The sequence below is a fragment of the Amorphotheca resinae genome (genome assembly GCF_003019875.1).
Source record: "Amorphotheca resinae ATCC 22711 unplaced genomic scaffold M430scaffold_14, whole genome shotgun sequence".
NCBI lineage: Eukaryota > Fungi > Ascomycota > Leotiomycetes > Helotiales > Amorphothecaceae > Amorphotheca > Amorphotheca resinae.
Window position 1 is genome coordinate 184,878 of NW_020194484.1, and position 16,637 is coordinate 201,514.

A 16,637-nucleotide genomic window follows, 5' to 3' on the forward strand; every position below is an offset into this window, starting at 1 on the left:
TGAACCTAATTGAATAGTCCTGGTATGGGAAAAGACAGTCTAATGTGACCAGACGGACGTGACACTCGCCTAATACACCCCCCCCCCCCTTCCCCCCCTTTTCTACAGTAAAATAACGTCCAGATCAGAAACAGAAAGATTGATTTCATTAACTCAGCATAGGCTCAATTTTGTGTTACTCTCAATGCTATGATAACTACCTAGTTTTACAAAAATTTTCACTGCTGGATCTCAAATATTTTGAAAGCATGAAAAGCCTTCAACTCTCGCAACCTGCTGCAGTTTTACCCGAAATCCAACCCTGATCACTTCTTACACACTTTTTTATGCTCCTGCCAATGAGCCCGCTGGCATTCAGTCGAGCAATACTTCGTCACTAAGCACCTCGAACATCTCAACAAAGAACCCCCTCCCTCTGACTTCTCCCTGCCACACTTGCGACATCGATTCGCAGCCATGAGCGTCTCCTTTGATTTCTTGAAATCGAATACATCTTCCACATACGGGACAGAGAAAGACGGTGAGATAGCCGCTCGAACAGCGTGTTTAGAAGCCATGTCCCATTGCGGGACGTCAGAGATGAAGTTTGGTGGCAGGATGCCGTTTCCGCAGGAACATAGAGGCGTTTGACCCTCTTCAACGCTCAGTGGTATGGCATCTTTACGCTTATATTCGCAGGATGATTTATGCTTCCATTCCCGGCAGCGCTCGACCCAGGCGGGAAGCATTTCTTTCCAGAGCTTAAACTCGTCGTCGTTTACCTTGATCATGCAAAGTCCCAGCCCTGAAATTGCGGCTAGGAAGGGGCGGATCTGCGGTACCAGTCGATCGCTCAACGGTAGAACGGCGGCGTCGAGCACTACTGTGTGGTTTGCTAAATCCAGTCGGAGAGAAGAAACGAAGACCATGATATGCACGCCTCTAGTGGGATGGTCGATCCCGAAAATCTTGCGCTTTGTACCACTACCTTGAAGGCCAGTGAAGTACATGAATATGGAAAACAAAGAGTCCTTGAAGTTGAGCCGGACATCGTTGGGGTCATTGCCACTTGAGCTCTCTCTTGAAACCCTCTCTCGACTGGAAAATTGAAAAGACGTATGTGTGACGAGCCACTCCAACTCCTTGGTTTTCGTCATATCAATTGCAGGAAGGCATTGAAGGTCCAAGTGAGGCATGTTCCAGACCACGGGGATATGGTCTTCTAGGAATAGCGGATACATGAAATGTGGAAATCCTTCACCCCGGGAAAGAGTAGCAATAGGAACTACAACTTCCACATACGAAGATTTGCGCGCGATTCGGGTTTTTCTCCTCGAGTGTAGAACCGGGGCTGGAAAGTAAAGTCTGTAGGAGTTGCTAAAACCGGAACCGACGACCACATCAACGGTGCAAGGTGAAATCTGGAGAGTCTTGACTGCGGCTTCATTCCCCAAAATGGACTTTGTAGCTCCTGAGAGAAAATCGATGCGGCCAGTAAATCCCAACATTTGCGCATTCTTGCGATCAACCTGTGCGGTGACGGTGGCACAACTGGAATTGTTCAGGGTATCAATGATCTTTGTATCGGCGGGGGCGATCCGGGGTACGGATGGATAGTTTGACTGGTTGGGTGGATGCTTCGTAATGTAAACATCATCTCGATTACCCAACGTCGTCTTGTAAATGCTCATCTCAGGTCCAAGAGCTTTATGGAAAGTCATGAAGCTTTGCGGTGTAGTTTGTATGCCGAGGATTATGAGTCCCTTCTCTGGTTCGAGCAGAAGGAACCAGGTTGGAACATAAAACGACGCAATTAGAGGGGAGCTTCCAGCCCAACCCCTGCGGTCTTCGGCGACATGAACTTTGAAGGCGTCAGTATTTCTCGGACCCGAAGTGGTAATTTCTCCAAACGAGAGTTGCAAAATTGCAAAGATATTTTGGGCCTGAGGAGAGAAAGTTGGAGAAGACCGTAAGACGCAATGAAGAATAGGTGTGCCAACTTGTGAGACAGGCAGCTTGGTAATTACTCCAAGCTTAGATCTTGGTACCTTCAACGTAATGCACAGAACTTCTGGAATATCCTTCCACGCTCTCAAGCCTCCTGAAGGCTGCAGTTTCGTGAGGCGGTTGTAAGATGGTTCCAATGTGGGCACTGAATAAACTCCATGAATATGAAGCTGGAGATAGAACTCCTGAAAGTAGTTGCTTCCCATCATGAGAGAAGAATCATTTTCAAATAAGTCCAGGAATTTCTCCATCATCTTAGCCCAATTGACCACTGCTGTCCTCTTGACCAGACGAAGAAATGCCACTAGACTCCCTCGATGGTAACATGGAAGGGAACTTTTGCTTATTGTTTGGACGTCAATTTTAGAAAAGAGTCTCGTGAGATTCTCGTGCTGGAACATTTCTTGGTAGACTTGGTAGAGAATATGGGCCAAATCCTGTTCGTCGAAATGGACTTCTTGTCTTGTCGTTATTGATGTCTGTCCATTGGCGACCGAAATTGGTCGTTTCCAAATCAATCTATTATGCAATTGCAGTTGTCTCGAGCCATTGTCTCCAGAGCCTTGCGTCGTGGCCAACGATGTGTCTAAGAGGCCTTCATGACTAGTTGATACCGCAGTGGCATTGGTCCAGTATTCCATAGGAAATAGCTTGAGCAAAGTTGAGATAGTGGGCAAGTGACCACAAAGAAGTTTACTCATTGATGCCTTGTGATTCTCCTCTCGCTTCAATAGCGACTCCGTGTAAAGGGTGGCTGAGAAGCTATTCTTAAGCAATGGTGAGGTGGCCACCAGAACATTGATAGCTCCAATGTGATCAATGATGTTCGAAGAATCGATTACATCAAATGAAAACGGCGCTTTACCATCGGAAGCATAGTCCACGCCGTCTAAAACAAGTGGCTCAAATCCGTATGGGCCACGGTACATATTTGCAGATATGGCCTCTTTAGTGGTCAATTTATACTCCAAAGTATTGCAAAATGCAAGTGCATCCGCAGTACAGAAGCGTATAACGAGATTTTGTTGAGCGCGTTTGCAAAATGATATAGACCACGTCCGGAACTGGAGACGCGCTGCTTCTACAGCCTTGTGTAGGTGGGAGGTTTTTGGCGATTGCGGACAGAAAGGCGAACCTGGAGATAAGGGTACGTAGGCTGTCGCAAGATGAAAGCCAAGAAGCGGATCGGTGCCGTAATGAAGCATCATTGGGTCCGAGTCCGTCACCACAGAGGCGAACATAGGATTTGGATATGAAGCTTTCGACAACTTGGCAGGATCATGATCTGTAACGCCATGGTCCCGGTAATATCTATAAAGATCGGTGACATTATCAAGGGCGAAGGGAGGTGCAGGAGCGGCGGATCGGAGAACCGTGAGATTAAGGCCCATCTCCCGCAAGTCTTTCCTCATGCTAAGGGATCTCTCCAGATCTGACTTGAATCGCTTGTTGTAACTCTTCATCTCATCTTCGCTCAAATCCAAGACGGAGTAGCCGCCCCAGATCTCACGGATCTTGTTGAGTGTCTCATTGTCGCAGAATCTAAGAAGTTTGCCATATTCACCGCCATGCCAAGTCTGTATTGAAGTTGCAAGCACATGCAGCTTCTTTGATTGAAGGTGGGCAAGTTCGAGAGATTTAGCATCGAGAAATATGTGGTAGTAGGCATTCCAGATGGCGCTATGATTCAAGCCCTTGATGTCATCCAGGAGCAGGGTAAACAACAGGACGTTACGGGCTAGATATCTCATTAGAGGCGCAAAATGCAATTAATAAGGAAACATACCTAGGATAGCAGGCGCAATGTCGCAACATGTGATGTCCAGAGGACGACTTGCTGGTAGGTGTAAATATTGGTTTTGATGTCTCTCAAGAACGGGTTGACTGACCAAGATTACTATTGCAGTAAGTCGTGAAGAGGATATTGCGGACATCTCCGCATCCAAGAAGGAGAATGTCAGCTTTCTTATCCTGTGGAAGGTCCTGTGTCAGACACACGGCAGGTGTATTCCCTATGGGATAGAAGAAGGAAACGATGTTGACAATCGCTGGAGTCAGCATGGTGAAGAGGTAGCAACAGAATTGCGTGATCTGCTACCAACTTGTGAACCTCGCTGGGGTCCTGGGAATGGTGATATGATAGAAGATCCGAATGTAAGAGAAATGGGGAGCTCTCAACATGATATTCAGAAAATATGCTAGTGCAAGCGAGTTGCCGAAGAGGGGAAATTCACTTGCTCTGCAGGCACAAGCACGGGACCTTACATCAAAGAACAGTACTGGGCCTCCCTCACTGTCCCAAATTTTTGAAATATTCCTGCAGATACACGTGACAGCAACAGCTCTTATGCGGAATCCCGACGTACCTGATTATCCTGAGATCTGTGGCGTATATAAAAGAGTGTCAGAACACGAGAAACGATAAGTAGAATATCCTCCATCAATACCAAAGCCAGACTCTACTGCATCATCTCCAATTCTCTACCGACAGATCATCGAACTTTGGAAAGCATAGATAGGCTTGAGAGCGGCAGATACGATTCCCTGCACCCATTCTCATTATATGTCCCACTCACCTTGATTTTGTTTGATCTTTACACACCCTTCAACAAGTTATGCTGCAAAAATGCAACCTGCCTTCTAGTTGAGGTTGTGGAGATCGAGCGCCTGGCCGTTCACGCACCTGCAAACACAACTGCACTTACAGCTTCTAATATAATCTTCCAAGCTAATTTGAATGCTATTGACAACAATGGAGGCAAGTTACATAGCAAAGCATTAGCTCAAGAGATTCTGTTGATAACACATGGCTAACCAATCTTTGAACGGCCTGGCTGCCCTTGCAGAAGTGGCTGAGCCGCATGAGGAGAAGGGGAACTTTCCCAGCAATACATTCAACTCCATCACCACCAACCTCTCTACTTATATCTCTCCGCCCTCCACCTACAGGCACTTTGGTGGTTTGCAGACATCCTAGTTCAACGATGCATGCATAGATCAAGACAGCATGGAAAGGACTTTCGAAGTATGATCGGTAGGTATATCAACCCCAAACCAACGGTTTACCACATCCTGTTACCTAATCCCCACAATATCCCTCCCCTAACATCTGCATCCACTCTATACAGAAATCACATATCTCATCATGTGAACTTTCACACAATTCAGACACTGTTCATGGATGCAGTCGATTCATAAATGGCTCTAGAATGAAGTGCAGACAGACCCGTGAATGCTTTGACGTCTCGGTTACATGCGTCTAACGATATCTGGTAAGGCGAGATCTATTGCGGGGATGTTTTTCAGGCACGCAAGGTTGCTTGAGCTTGCGATGTGCAACAGAAACTCTGTGCCGCAAAAAAATTAGGACGGGATTGGATGGTGAGCTGGGTTTGCCCGTGCTTGACCCATGCTTTACGCTATGTTCCTCTCTCAGTCATGTCACGTTTTCAGAAAAGCTGGTGGTTTATTGGAGATTACAAGTGGATCATATTGTTGGAAGGAAAGGAAGAGGGAGTTTGGGGGTTTGTTGCTTATGATAGGTGTTTGGTTAGGTACCTAGTATTCAAGTGTTAATCTGAGTAGCTGGGATTACTTGCCCCAATATATCAAGCAGTGGCCGTACAAATAGAGGGGATTTATATATACAGGAACAGCGCTTTCATTTCTACATCCAAGGCGCCGCGCCATGCCAACCATGTAATATACACGTCCAACACATCACCAATCTATATTATCATACATGCTACAGATCCGCGTCGGCCTCAGTAGTTCTCCTTCTTGGTTCCGCACCCCCCTCGGCAATTCTCCTTTGTTTCGATGCCGGAGGCGCAGATGCACCATCATCCAACACTGGAGGCCCGAGACCAGGAGGTGGCAGCCAAGTTATTTTACCCTCCTTCGCTGCTTCAAGCCGTTTCTTTTGCCCTTCTTCTCCTGCGCGTCCCAAAATTCCGGCAATTAACTGGGTGCAGCGTAAACTATTCCAAAATTAGTCTCCTTCAAACAGGTAATGCTATATAGGAGGCAAGAGAAGAAAGGGGAACAAACCTGTCATCATTCGCAGGAATTGGATAGGTAACCCAAGTTGGATCAGCATCCGTATCTATCACGCCAATAGTCGGGATGTTGTTGAGTCCGCACTCATGCAAGAGAATATAGTTCTCAAGCGGATTCAGCACCACCACCAAATCTGGCTTCAAGGCTGTCCAATCTGCGAGCTTCTCATCATACCCATCCAGAACGTTATCATCTTTGTCCACAGCCTTGATCGCACATCTGGAGAGAATCTGATCCCTGTTTGTGATGGAGCCGGGAGTCCAGCGCTCGAAGAGATGGCAGCCTTGGGCAAGCTGCGCGGCTTTGACCACAGCGGGGGCTTGGCCGGGTCGGGTGCCAACGAAGAGGATGAGACCGCCGTGGTAGGCGACACCCTCTACTACTTTTGCTGCTCTTCTCAGATGTGCCGCCGTAACCTCTAACGAAATGATATGCACGCCCTGGCGAATACCATAAATATACCGTTGGTTTCCGGGATTCCATAAACTCGTCGAATGGCCAAGATGGGTCTGGGACGCGAGTAACAACTCCAATGAGATATCTTTTGGACGGGGAGGATTTGTGATGAGCTCATGCGGTTTGTAGTGTGGGCCTAGAACGGAGCCCAAGTTGTTTGTCTTTTTCTTGATTGAGCGGAAGAGGTGGTGGTGTTCTGCGACTTCCGAGGGAAACTCGCTAGCGACGGTAGGAGGGACAAAAGAGCGACTGCTATGTAGTTGGTTGATACTTGCTTCAATCGAATGCGTTTCCCTTGTGTGATTCTCTATGGAACGCTCAATTGCTTCGATTTCTTGGGTGAGAGCTTCGGTGGTAAGGGATCGAAGGCATGATCTGCGGAGTGGTGCGGCAAGTGCCCTACGGCCTGTGAGGTATTGTTAGGACGAATATCATAGGTGCTTACAATGTATTCAACTCACCATGCCGTACAGCTACATTTCGTAGTATCATGGTCGATAGGGGACTTAGCTGTCGTTTGGTCTTGGTGGTGAACTTTTTCGAGGTTTCGCGGAGCTCGATATTGCGCTAGGAGAATATGCACTATACCTATCTGGGAAGGGAGCGACTGATGTCGAATGGGTAATTGAAAGGGATCCGTTGGACAACCTGAAGGCAACAAATTTGCCCTGCTCAGTATTTCACAAAATAATGATGATTACATCAGAGAGGTTGGTTTTCTGCACATTATCTTGAAAAGTATATTAAGCCACTAAGGCATGAATGCTGCGTGCACGCATAAGTGTAAAATCAAGGAACACCGGGCAATCTATCATCAGGCAATCTATCATCATCTCATCGTATCAACGGCTTGTAGCCCTTGTCAAAGCAAACACGCCCACAATCACCACTGCAAGGGTCACAATTGCACCTGGTAGCAACAACTCGTTAGGGACACCCGCAATTACCTGGTCTTCAGTCGATTTCCCTGCGGTCTTTCTCGCTCTCCTGACTGGTTGCTCCTCTTCGCTCTCCTCATCCTCATCAGAAACTACCCTTCTCCGTTCGCGGATGGTCGATGCAGGTGGAGTTGGGGTATGACTGGCCGCTGGCTGTTCCGAAGTGACAGGGACAGGGCTAGGGGGCTTCTCGGGGTCGTGCACAAATAGGTCTACCTTCTCACGGTGGCCATGACGAGCAAGGACGATGGCTTCGACGAGATCAAGGTCGGTGGTGAGGGAAACGGTATCACCTTCATCATCCAAATAGCTCAGGGCATAGCCGGAACTGCCAAGCTTCCCATCCTCAAAAGTGGCCGCGCCACCAACAGCGTCAACCTCAGAACCCAATTTTGCGGTGACAGCGTCAATAAGTTCGGCCATGCCATGAGCGGCAACAACGTGAAGTCTATGAACGCGGCCACTGGGTGCCTTGAATTTGAACGGGAATGGGATTTCCTCTGGTGGAACCTCGGGATGCGCGGCCACGGCAGAATGGGGCGGGGAATCCGCTCCAGTATGAGATGCAGAATCGCCCGGTCCAACACTGGGATCAACATGTCCACGAGACATGTCAGGAGACATTAAGGATCTTGCACCTATAGTGTGATGGTGACTGCCCTCTCCAGACACCATCGACTCAGATTCGTGTTCTAGCGACATCCAGAACTTGTTCCATGCCGGGCCTTCGCTGTCGCCAGTTGACATGGTGTTGATCTGCTCCAGAGTGGCATAGGTCAATTTGAGGACGTCTACCATGCCTACGATCTCACCACCCTCATTCATGACTGGCAAGTTGAGATAATGACCATCTAGTAGCATTAGCACAATCCAAGAGGATCCATGGACAATACATACCATGCATCTTTCGCAATGCGGCTTGGATGCTCATCTCCATAGGAGCAAAGTCAGGATGGGGAGTCATGACACGCACGACACTGCAATTGGCGGGATCCAATCCTGGAGCAATGACACGAAGAACTACATCCTTGCTGGTGAAGATTCCAGTAATCGAACCTTGGTCTTGGACAAGGACAGCTGTGGTGTGGTTCTCCTTCATCAGGGCGGCAGCCTCCTTCACCGATGTTCGGACCGAGACAGTTGTGGGAGGTATGCCAGTAAGAACGGATTCCAGTGTAGGACCCGACATTTTCGATCGTAAAGCCTCGACATATTGAATGATCTGTTGGGGTTGGCTTGAACCTAATTCGGATTGAACACCCTCCAACGCGTCGTACAGCTTTCGTGACGAGCTGTATGCTCGCTCCAATTTCTCCATGGCATCGTAGAAACACTTGGTGATATCGAGGATACCGGAGATATCTTGGTTCTCATCCATGACGGGCAGATGGCGGAAGCCCTTTCTGACCATCAGATCCAATGCATCCGTGGCACTCGTATCCGTTCGGGCACATAGCGGGTTCTTTGTCATGATCTCTGCAATCGTAATGCTGCTGGCCTTGATACCGGCTCCAACGACCCTGAAAGCCAGATCCTTGGCAGTGAAAATACCAGCAATTCGGTCATCGTCGTCGGTAACAAGAACACAGTCCTCCCTCTTGGCTGCCATCAACTGTGCCGCCTCTGCCACCGTTGTATTCGGCTTGATCTGGAGAGCTTGACTCGGTCGTAAAGCGAGGACAGTTCCCGGAGGGGCCTTCCGTGTCTGCCGTGCTCTCCCCGTGGCATGCTTCTTCTTGCTGAGATCGGCCTCCATCCGCCTCCGGATGGCCTACCAACCTATCAGCTAGATCGATGATAGGACAAGTTGTCGACGTACCTCATCTCTTTTCGACTGCTTCTGTCTGCTGGCAGTCAAGGTGGACGACCCAGCATCACTGATCGTCGACGTAGCTCCATGACCTCCATGAGCATCGAGGGCCGGACGAGGGATGTTCGAAGGGCTGTTGTTGAAGACCGGCATCTGTCCACGCCCCTGGCCTCGATTGGGCGTGCCTCTCATGGTGCCGCCGGAAGCCATAGTTGAAGATGCTATGGCAGAGGCAACGAGGATAGAGGAGTGCTACGGGCCCTGACTCGGTGGAGGACAATGGACGAGTGGTGGCCGATCGAGCCAGCTGGCGTGTAATTTTTCAGGTTAATATTATTCTCGTTGAGAGGGAAACACTCCTGGGACGGCGGATCCATCCGACCCTGGATAAGCGTGGACGGGCCGACGGATATTCCGAGGCAATACCACAGATCACTCTGGTGACCCGGCGAGCGCGCGATCCGCGATGTCGTTGCTATGTAGCAACCGAGTGTTGACGAGTTCCCTGAAAACCAACCACGATGCGCCAAGCTCGTGCATATCCCAACCCTTGAACCTCCATCCCTCTCCATCCAGACAAACCTCCAAACTCTTCACAGAAAAAAGAAAAGAAGAACCTCTCTCCAGAACTTCAGATCCTCCAAAGCTCCCCTCGACTGGTCGCGAACACTCTCCCCCGCTGGTCGCACTTTTCCTCTCTCCCACGGGCCTGAGAAAGGCCGTTTACATACCCAGAAGGCTCAAACAGAGTCAACCTCTGCTGAGAAGTCCCAAGATCTCCATCTGCCCGGCCTAACGGCTTGCGCTGCGTGAGGTGAGAGGCGCCCGAGTTCTGCGAAACTCCCTGCTCCAGTCGCTGACACTACCGCAGTCTCGGAACCTATAGGTTTGCTTAATTGCAATACTTTCAACGATACCCATTCCGAACTCTTCGAGCATTCATAATGCTGTCCAATCCTAACAACAACCTTCACAACCGACAACGACAACACCGACGACAAAATTCGACACCAGCGGCATTCACCTCAGTGAAGGTACAGGACCTGCCCACCATCCAGAGACATGGCTCCCATCGCCGTGGAATGAGTCTGGACACTCGACAACGACAAACGCCCCAGCAGGACACAAATACGGTAAGTACTACTAACACAGGATATCAGACGACACCACAGCATATATTGCGAGAAACGCAGCAGCAAAGACTGGCACGCCCGGGCCAACAATTCGCACGATTTGACAACGACGAGAATTACCTCAACTCGCCGATCGCCACACCTCACAGACAATCTTTTGATGCCAGTTGTACAGCACAATATGGGGAGCGGCCCCCTCAGTACATGTACAATGGACCGATCAATACGGCAATCAATGTCGACCCCAGTTTCTCTGGGGGCCACGACTTCAATATGTTTCCATCGGACGGGAACTTGACTCCATCTGCATTCTTGGATTTCTCGGCCACATTCGAAAATGGGAACGGGATGCAGAACAGCGAGAGCAACAGTAGAAGGTCTTCAAGGAGAATCAGTGGTGGTATCGTGGATAGGGTTGCTCAGTTTGAGAGCCTAGCCTTGAGAACACACCAAAGACCGATTACACCCCCGAATCAGAATGTTCAGAGTAGGTATTCTCACTGTCAGTGGTAAGTCTGCTAACATCTGTAGGCTACTTCCCACCTACGCCTGTTGACACCCCGTACCATAGCGGGGTTAAACAAGAGCAGACAAATGCGCGATTCCTTGACGACTACGATACATCCATGGAAGAGACTATCAAACCGAGGCGTAACCAACGGGCTAGGGGAGTGTTTGAGGATATGAGGAAGCAGTCGGAGTTGAATTCCATGCCCAATCGACCTCGAAGTGGAACAATGCAATCCTCGAATGGGTTCGACTCTGCTCCCATGCCAGGCCGACCTCGAAGTGGAACAATGCAATCCTCAAATGGCTTCGACCCTGCTACCATGCCCAACGGAAACTTCGCGGACATGTCAAATTTGAGTATAGGGTCCATCAAACAGGAACAATTCGATGGGACCCAATATTCTCCAGTCTCTTCTGAATTCTCCCATACTCTGTCATACCAATCATCTCCAGAAGTTCGACATATGGAAATGCTCAGAGACCCATTTGTCAACCAGCAAGCGCCCATGATGTATCCAGAGCCTCCTACGGCTCATGGTCTCCCAACCGCCTCTCCAGCTCCAGCACCATATCGACGATCCGAGTCAGTGTCAAGTATCAACCTCGAGGAGACGATCACCGAGACTGGAATCACCATCGATGACATTGCTACCTTCATTTCTGGGCCAGATCCCGCCGATGGCAGGTGGCTATGCTTATACCCTGATTGCGGGAAGCGCTTTGGCCGGAAGGAAAACATCAAATCACACGTCCAAACGCACCTTGGAGATCGACAGTTCCAATGCCCTCATTGCAAGAAATGTTTCGTCCGCCAACATGATCTCAAGCGCCATGCCAAGATCCACAGTGGGATCAAACCATACCCATGTCAATGCGGCAACAGCTTTGCCAGACACGATGCTCTCACTCGCCACAGACAACGCGGCATGTGTATTGGTGCCTTTGAGGGGGTAGTCAAGAAGAACGTCAAACGTGGACGACCTCGCAAGAACCGGCCGGACAATGAAGAGCGCCTAGCAAAATCTTCTCGAACCCGAAGCAAGAATAAGTCAGTGTCTTCGGTCTCTTCAACCACCGGCTCCGAAAGCACATCGGCCCACTCTCCTCGCAGTGACCTGGACGACATCCTCGACGGCAAGCCATTTGGTGACTACGACTATAGCCGGACTCCGTCAGTGGCAGACAATGGCTTCCTGCAGGCCCGATCTCCAATACCCGACTACGTGTCCCCTCAGGCAATCCAGGGTGCTCACTCGCCATCTGCCTTCAGTACTCACTCCACCATCCACTCACATCGCAGCTCTGTCGCCAGTATCTCTGAGCACCTCCCCTCGCATCCTGCCACACCAGCCAAATCCGTGCACAGCCAATACCACTCCCCTCCCGGGCTCTGTGACTCGTCGTCCTCGCCGGCCCCATCGCACTACTATGACTTCGACAACACCCCGACCCATGGCGAGTTTAAAGACTTGGCGACGCTGGGCAACATTACGGAGCACGACGATGAGTTGTTCCTGGAGGCTTTCGCATCGCAGAGCGGGCACGACGGGATCACGCAGCTCGAGCGCGAACCGGACCTCTTGATGGGGAAGTTCGAAGATGCCTTTGGCGGTGGTCGAGGAGACGACCTCTTCCGCACCGGGGCCCAGGATGACATTTTCTTTGGCAGTCCCTAAACTGCGGGTTGAGTTAAGTTAATGATGGGAATGGGATCTAGGCGGATGAAAATTTCTTTTGGCATCGAATCACCGACGGACGTTCACGCCTTCACGTAATGTACGACTAAGGATCTTCTGGGGGCAATCCAAGGACGGATCAGGTGGATGGGATAACTGGATACATGCAGAACACGAATCTTCTTTTCAATGCAGGCGTTGCTTTTTTTGAATGTATGACTAGGACGGGCAGGACTCTCGCCTCTCGTTCCTCAGGACGAATGGGACGAGTGGGGAAATCATTAGCTAGCTAGGATAGCGAAAGGGAATTAAAGCTGGATATTCTCAGATTGTTGGATAGTTAACCGTGATGTGAGGGGTCTTTTCATGGTTGATATCGTCGCCTTGTCTAATCCCTTGCAGGCCGACGTATATCCCCATCATATCCCCCCCCCCCCCCCCCCCCAAAAAAAAACAAACAAACAAACAACCCTGCCCACCTCTGATCTTCAACTCAAATCTCCTATCTATCTCTCAAAGTACGTACCTCGGTACCTAGATATAGACACAAACTCTCCGAATAACCATAAGCTGCATTGATATGCGCATTGCGCGTTATGTCTCGCTTGGTGGAAAGCCGAGGCTGGCTGGTGGGGAGGTGGGGATTGGTGGTGGGGAGTAGGAGGAGATGATTAGGTAGGTAGGTAAGGTAGGTAGTTGTGGTAACGTAGGTACCTTACGCTATGAGGATTTCTGGGATAGGTAGAGAAGGTAAGGTAGGTTCTTCAATTGATCAGAATATGTATTATTACTTTGGTATCATGAAGAATAAGAGAGAGAGAAATGATTATCAGTGGTACGTTTGCTACTGTAAGGTAAGGTAAGGGGATATCGATAACACGGATAATAAAGTAAATAAAGTAAATATCCCACTGCAGTCTGCAGTCTGCAGGGCACCCCGTTCCGACGCTCCTTCCCGCTCTGCTTCCTTGCTTTTCCCTGCGTATTGTTTATCTATTATCATCCAATATCAATCATCCAATATCAATTCTCAAAACTCAATTATCATTATCACCTTACATCACGGGCAGAAGTTAGAGAAGCCGCCCTTACATAAGTCTGACCCGGGTGCGGTTAGCGGCGCCCCCAAAACGGCAGGTGACGAGCATGCTTGTTACCCGTCCCGGCCCAGCGGCGGGAGCCGCACGGCAGTCGGTGCCAGAACTATTGCTTTTTCCTCCCTCAGCTGAGCCTCTTTGAGTCTTGTGACTTGTGCTTAGCGGGGGAAGTTATTGGATTTTGGAAGGGCCGGATCTTGAGACGGGGCGATTTTTTTGTTTGTTGTTGTTTGGTCTGTTTACTTGTTTACTTAGTGCTTGATTGCTTTGCTTGTTTATTTTTTTCCCTTTCTCTTGATTATTATTTATGTCTTGGGATAAGGTACCGACCGACCTCGAGGGATGATGAGATGAGATGAGATGAGATGAGATGATATGATATGATGATGATGCGCGGCCTGGATTGATCTATGGGCCTACGTCTTAGTCATCCCCATCCCCCCTGGGCACCTGCCGCATCGAGCGCGTCGCCGAGAGTAGAGATGCGCTCCTTCCTCGCCCCGTCTCCTCGCGTACCTTGCACGTGCAGCATCCCTTGCACGTGCAGCATCTCGTACCACTGTACCAGGGACCGGCTGCCTCTAGAAGACATCCGGGCTTCTGGATTCTTCTTCTGGAATAACTCGATATGCAATTTGTGCAAAATGAGCATGGAATGTGCAGAGAGATATGTGCAGCCGGCCTGCCTGACCCGTGAGGCCCCCTGCGCGTCTGTCTGTCGTGCTTCTCGTTTATATAAAAGCGCGCTTATCCTTCCGACTCCGTTGATCTGACATCTTTTCGTGAAGAGCCGCCGTTCTTTTGCTACTACTCTCCTGCATTGCCCCCCCTCCTTTACCCCTTTACCCCTCGATCCCTCGACGACCCCTCCCCCTCATGGTCTTCCCCGCGTGATCCTCCTTCGTTACCTGTTCTACAGCTCTCTAATTTAATACTCCTGTCCTGCGTCGACCTGGTTTTGTGATACCCACAAGAAGAAGAAAACAAAACAAAGGAATCTTACCTTAATCAGAGTTAAGCAATGTTGCAACGACTCCTGCTCGCCGGCCTCGTCCCGCAAGTCGTCCTCGGCTCCTCTTTCTCCCTCTCGTTCGAGCGAATCAGGAGCGATGTTAATATCCTCCTGCCTTCGACCCCGGGTTTTGGAAGGACCGCACATACGTCCGAGTTTGATGAGCAGGTATGGATACTCCCATCTCCTGCCTCGCAGAGATTTGATGGGTATGAAGCGGAGTTGGGCTTGCCGAGTTGGGGACCGGGACATCCGGGTTGGATCGAGTGATTCAAGGCTGCACTGATCTATGATATATCTACCGGACCTCGCTCATCTCAATAGGGTTTCTGGTTCACCAACTTTACCGTTGGCGCCAGCAAGGATCTCATCCTTCTGATCGATACCGGCTCCACCGATGTCTATCTCAACCCAGGCGTCTACAAACCCAGTCCAATCTCCCAGGACCAGCACGTCAACTTCACCATCACCTTCGAGACCACCAACCCGGACGGCTCGGGCACAGAAACCGTACGTCCCCGAACCAAACCTCGCGCGGCTTTCCTGTCTAACCACCTCTAGATCGTCGGCCCCGTCTACAAGGACATCGTCGGCCTCGATGGTACCAACCTCTCCCTCAGCGCACAACCCCTCGGCGCCGTTGCCGACCCCGTGAGCCCCCCGACCTTCCCTCACGATGGCCTCGTCGGCTTTGCTGGGCTCTACCAGACGGCTCTGAACTCGACCTCGTGGTTCCAGCAGCTCTGCGACCATGGCGAGCTCGATGCCTGCCGCTTCGGCATCGCATACAAGACGGACGAGACGGGTGAGCAGTACTTTGGTTACGTGGCGGAGGAGCGCTTCGAGGGGCCCCTGAGCGTGTCGCCGGTGATCCCAAATATGGAGTGGGGTACGTATATGGATATCGCGTACGATGGGCAGGTGGTGGAGAGGGATGCGTTGATGGTTACTGACAGCGGGACCACGATCATCTTTGGGTGAGTGGGCTTTTTGTTTCGTTGATTCTGTTTCCTGTTTTCGTCCTATTTTCGTTTCCTGTTTTCATTTCCTGTTTTCATTTCCTATTTTTGTTTCCTGTTTTCATTTGCTGTTTTCGTCCTGTTTTCGTTTCCTATTTCTGTATCCTGTTTTCGTCTTCCCTTGTATTTGCTTTACTTCAAATTTCCCCACTATGTTATAGCTCCATTTCTCCACTTTACCCCTGACTGACTGACGTATCCAGACCCATCGACCAAGTACAGACCCTGTTTGATGCGGCCGGCATCCAATCCGTGTTGAGCCCCAACACAACTGCCGATGCGCCCAGCACGCTCACCGGGTACTTCAACTGCTCCAACCCGCCAACCTTTGGATTCGGCCTGCCCTCTCTCAGCAACGCCACCGCCGCCTCCACGAACCTGTCGAGCCCGGTCAGCCACCAGAGCACGATCTTCAACATCCTGCCCAGCCAGCTGGTGCAGAACAGCACGGGGGACAACTGCACGGCGAGCATCCACGGCACGGACGAGTTCCCGTTCTGGCTTGTGGGGCAAGGTACGTCTTTCTCATCTTGTGCGGCTCGTTCTTTTTTCTATGATGCTTACTCACTATACTCGCAGTCTTCTTCCAGGGAAAGTATATTGATCATAACCACGACGACGAGACGATGGGCTTTGCCACCCTCTGGCAGTCGTAGGATTTGTTCGACGGCCGCTTGTATGTACATAGCGAGGTTGTTGTAAATAATCAATAATCAAAATCATAATTAGCATAATTCATTCGCCCCAAGTTCTCTCTCCCTCTCTCTCCCCCCTTTTTTTCCCGTCCGGCGTCCGCCTGTTCCCCGCTCGTCTAACCGCACCGTCGCTCGCTTGGTTGTATCTTGTATCTTGCATCTTGACTCTTGACTCTTGTTTGGATCAAGGGTCCTCATCTCTCCCCTCTCCCCTCTCCCCTCTCCCCTCTCCCCTCTCCCCTCTCC

The 16,637-nt window shown here is 50.2% G+C and overlaps 4 protein-coding genes across 4 annotated transcripts; 2 read left to right on the plus strand and 2 right to left on the minus strand.

Annotated features, from left to right (window-relative positions):
* Positions 1 to 272: 272 nt before the first annotated feature.
* M430DRAFT_129262 (hypothetical protein) lies at positions 273 to 4,047 on the minus strand (the record flags this gene model as incomplete). Its single annotated transcript, XM_024862092.1, has 2 exons — positions 273 to 3,732; positions 3,872 to 4,047. 2 exons carry the CDS (start codon positions 4,045 to 4,047, stop codon positions 306 to 308), a joined length of 3,603 nt encoding a protein of 1,200 aa, XP_024716604.1. The 3' UTR covers positions 273 to 305.
* Positions 4,048 to 5,521: 1,474 nt separating this feature from the next.
* Positions 5,522 to 9,649, minus strand: M430DRAFT_45787 (hypothetical protein). Its single transcript, XM_024867790.1, has 6 exons — positions 9,259 to 9,649; positions 8,337 to 9,210; positions 7,383 to 8,290; positions 6,963 to 7,068; positions 6,037 to 6,907; positions 5,522 to 5,966 (listed from the first exon to the last, which is right to left on the minus strand). Exons 1-6 carry the CDS (start codon positions 9,457 to 9,459, stop codon positions 5,732 to 5,734), a joined length of 3,195 nt encoding a protein of 1,064 aa, XP_024716605.1. The 5' UTR covers positions 9,460 to 9,649; the 3' UTR covers positions 5,522 to 5,731.
* A 99-nt stretch (positions 9,650 to 9,748) lies between these two features.
* Positions 9,749 to 12,568, plus strand: M430DRAFT_147956 (hypothetical protein; the record flags this gene model as incomplete). The annotated part of the gene is made up of 3 exons (XM_024863099.1): positions 9,749 to 10,063; positions 10,121 to 10,869; positions 10,914 to 12,568. The coding sequence occupies exons 2-3, from the start codon at positions 10,194 to 10,196 to the stop codon at positions 12,566 to 12,568; spliced, it is 2,331 nt and encodes a 776-aa protein (XP_024716606.1). The 5' UTR covers positions 9,749 to 10,063; positions 10,121 to 10,193.
* A 1,873-nt stretch (positions 12,569 to 14,441) lies between these two features.
* M430DRAFT_37600 (hypothetical protein) lies at positions 14,442 to 16,461 on the plus strand. The gene is made up of 5 exons (XM_024867151.1): positions 14,442 to 14,845; positions 15,002 to 15,187; positions 15,239 to 15,654; positions 15,900 to 16,210; positions 16,276 to 16,461. The coding sequence occupies exons 1-5, from the start codon at positions 14,687 to 14,689 to the stop codon at positions 16,350 to 16,352; spliced, it is 1,149 nt and encodes a 382-aa protein (XP_024716607.1). The 5' UTR covers positions 14,442 to 14,686; the 3' UTR covers positions 16,353 to 16,461.
* Positions 16,462 to 16,637: the final 176 nt, after the last annotated feature.